The 2,542-nt window shown below is 57.3% G+C and overlaps 2 protein-coding genes across 2 annotated transcripts in view; both read left to right on the top strand.

Annotated features, from left to right (window-relative positions):
- The window catches only part of ZNF746 (zinc finger protein 746), a 27,680-nt gene extending 25,990 nt beyond the window's left edge, over window positions 1-1,690 (top strand). The window contains exon 8 of the mRNA XM_012733849.1: window positions 1,596-1,690. Within this exon, the coding sequence (XP_012589303.1) occupies window positions 1,596-1,690 (95 nt within the window). The remainder of the gene's footprint in view (window positions 1-1,595) is intronic.
- A 535-nt stretch (window positions 1,691-2,225) lies between these two features.
- ZNF777 (zinc finger protein 777) overlaps window positions 2,226-2,542 on the top strand; it is a 1,856-nt gene continuing 1,539 nt past the window's right edge. Inside the window, exon 1 of the mRNA XM_012733848.1 lies at window positions 2,226-2,243. The gene's annotated coding sequence lies outside the window, so the exon portion shown is untranslated. The remainder of the gene's footprint in view (window positions 2,244-2,542) is intronic.

Raw genomic sequence — 2,542 nt, 5'->3', positions numbered from 1 at the left:
GGTCTGCTGAAGGCGCCTGCCGGCCTCCCTCCCGCGGCCGGCCCTTGGCGATGCGGGCGTGCTGGGGGAAGGATTGCAGCAGGGCTCGTCCTCCCGGCCTCAGTTTCCTGTTTTGTGCAGGAAGGGTCGGGGTGGGCATAATCGACTTTCTCACCGGCCTCCCCGTGCTGTTTTAAAAATTACGACTTAGGAAAGCTCTAGGAAAAAAATTAATAAAAATGGTTGAAGACTCCTAAATGCCTACCTCGGGCCGAGGTCTCCAGGGCCCTTGAATGGCATAGCGCTCGCTCGGGGTGGACGAGAAAATGGCCAGATGTGCGTGATTGTGTGTTTGTGCTAATAGGGCGTGAAGGGGCGTGAATCCTAGAGACCTCGGCCACTTGGGCTGGGGGGGTTGTTAAAGCCTCTGCTATCTCTGTCCCCCCAAACCCCCCCCCCCAGTTTGAGCTTTGAAATCTCAGGTATTATTTCTATCACTCCATTCCTCTCTTTGGCCAGTTCTTTCTGCTTAGGGTAAAACCAAGCCACGTGTGAACTGGGGCTGATGAAATTCTAGCCAGGGGTTCTTCGGAGTGTGGGGGGAGGGATGTGCCCCCCCCCCACATCTGCCAGTCGGGGCAGCCAGATGTGGAGACAGTCAGATGTACGAGCCAAGGAAGGCGTTTTCCTTTGCGCTCTGATTAAACTAGTCTTTGCTGACTTCACTGCACTGAGACTTTCTGTTCATTGAGTCCTCAAACCCCTGCATCACTCAGGGAGACTAATGTGCCCCCCGGCTTTTCTCTTCTTCCTACTAGCTGTAGGCAACTGCCCTAATCCCGCTCTGAGGACTGGAAGACCGCTCACTTTCCCTGTGCGAGGCTCCCGGCTGTCCGGCCTTTCCTGGCTGGGCAGTGGCTCAGTTTGACGGGCCTTCAGGTTGAAGGGCCCCTGAACCCCTTGAAACTGTTTGCAGAATTCCGCCTGTGCGCCCACGTGGGCTTTTTTGAAAGGGAGGAGCCGTGATTTTCATTGGGTTTCCAGAGGGGCCCCCGCCCCAGCTTTAAATGGAAGTGCCTTTACCAGCTGGACCTTCCCCGGATAGAACCTCCCTGGGTCTCTCATCTCCCAGCCTCTGAATGGGAGAGGTGAGGACTCAGGCATGCACCGCGCAGAGCCGAGACCCCGAGGCTGCTTGCGGTGGGGTGCCAGAGCCAGCGCCTGCGTGACCTTGAGCCAGTGACTTAGCCGGCCGGCCTCAGCCGCTTCGTGTTTCGTGCGGATAATAACCATCACTGTCCCTGTTTCAGAGGGCTTGTGAGGTCTAAGATAACCTTTGAAAATGCTGAACTGAGTTCCAGCGCATCGTAAATGCTGAGTAATTGTTACTCTTACCTGACTAATTAGCTCTCGCATCTGGTTGCTGCAGCAGAGACCTTTTACCTAAATGGAGTCTTAAATCTCAAATCCTTGGTTCCAAAAGTCTGGTGCTGTGGCGTGTGAGCCATCGCCGGTGACTGCAGGTGGACGGCAGTGGCAGCTTCCAGGAGGTCTGGCAGGGCTTTGACAGGTGGCTGACAGGACTGCACTACGTCATAATTTTCTTTGGTGCCCAGTAATTGATCCCGTGCATGCGTTCCGCATAGTTATCAAGCGCCCACTAAATGCCAGCCCGGACACCCGGGACGCGCATTATCAGGTGAAGAAATGAGGGTTCCGGTTACTGGAGAGCTGGCATGTGCTTGGCACGTGGTGACCGGCCATCCAGCAGATTCGTTGAGGGAAGATTAGGAGGAAGTGGATAGGCCTTTTTTGTAAAGAAATGTTGTCCACTGCCCATGAAGGTGTTGATTGTCCAGGTAGGTAGGTGCCAGCCAGTCACTCAGAAGACCTTGGCTTCTCCCTGATGACCCAAGAATTCCCTCAGCATGAATGTGGCAGGTGGGAAGCAGGTGGGGCGTGACTTGCTGCAATCCCAGGGTGGGGGGGGGTCAGTCTTTGCTTTGGCTCTAGTCCCCCCTGCCCGACCTGATGTGGACCACAGACTGAAGCTCTAGGCCGCTTCGAGGCCCGCCAGCCCACTTCCCTCCCCACTGCCCGCTCCGAGCCACAAGGCGGGGCCTAGACCACCACCCCACAGTGGGCCATCTGCCGACATGGACCCCCTGCTCCAGAGCCCGATTTCCCCAGACACCCACTTCCAGGAGCGGGCAGAGTTTGATCATCTTTAATGCTCCACGTTCTCAGAACTCGCGAGGTAGCAGGTTCGTCAGCTGCTGTTATCCTCATTTTACAGAGGACGACACTGAGAACAGGGAGGTCGAGCAACCAGGCGGGGTGACGCAGGTGACACAGCACAGAGGGCAGAAAGCTCAGTGGGTGGGAAAGCCGCCCCCGGCCGGGCCACGCCGCCCCCAGGAGAGCCGGGAGCTGAGCGTGCGAACAGACGTGGCTGAGTGGCAGAGGTGGTGTGGCTGAGGCAGAGGTGGTGTGGCTGAGGCAGAGGTGGCGTGGCTGAGAGGCAGAGGTGGCGTGGCTGAGGGGCAGAGGTGGCGTGGCTGAG

Source organism: Condylura cristata, unplaced genomic scaffold (assembly GCF_000260355.1).
Source record: "Condylura cristata isolate star-nosed mole 26May11 unplaced genomic scaffold, ConCri1.0 scaffold00042, whole genome shotgun sequence".
NCBI lineage: Eukaryota > Metazoa > Chordata > Mammalia > Eulipotyphla > Talpidae > Condylura > Condylura cristata.
Note: the sequence above shows the minus strand (reverse complement) of the source record. Positions and strands in the feature narration are given on the sequence as shown.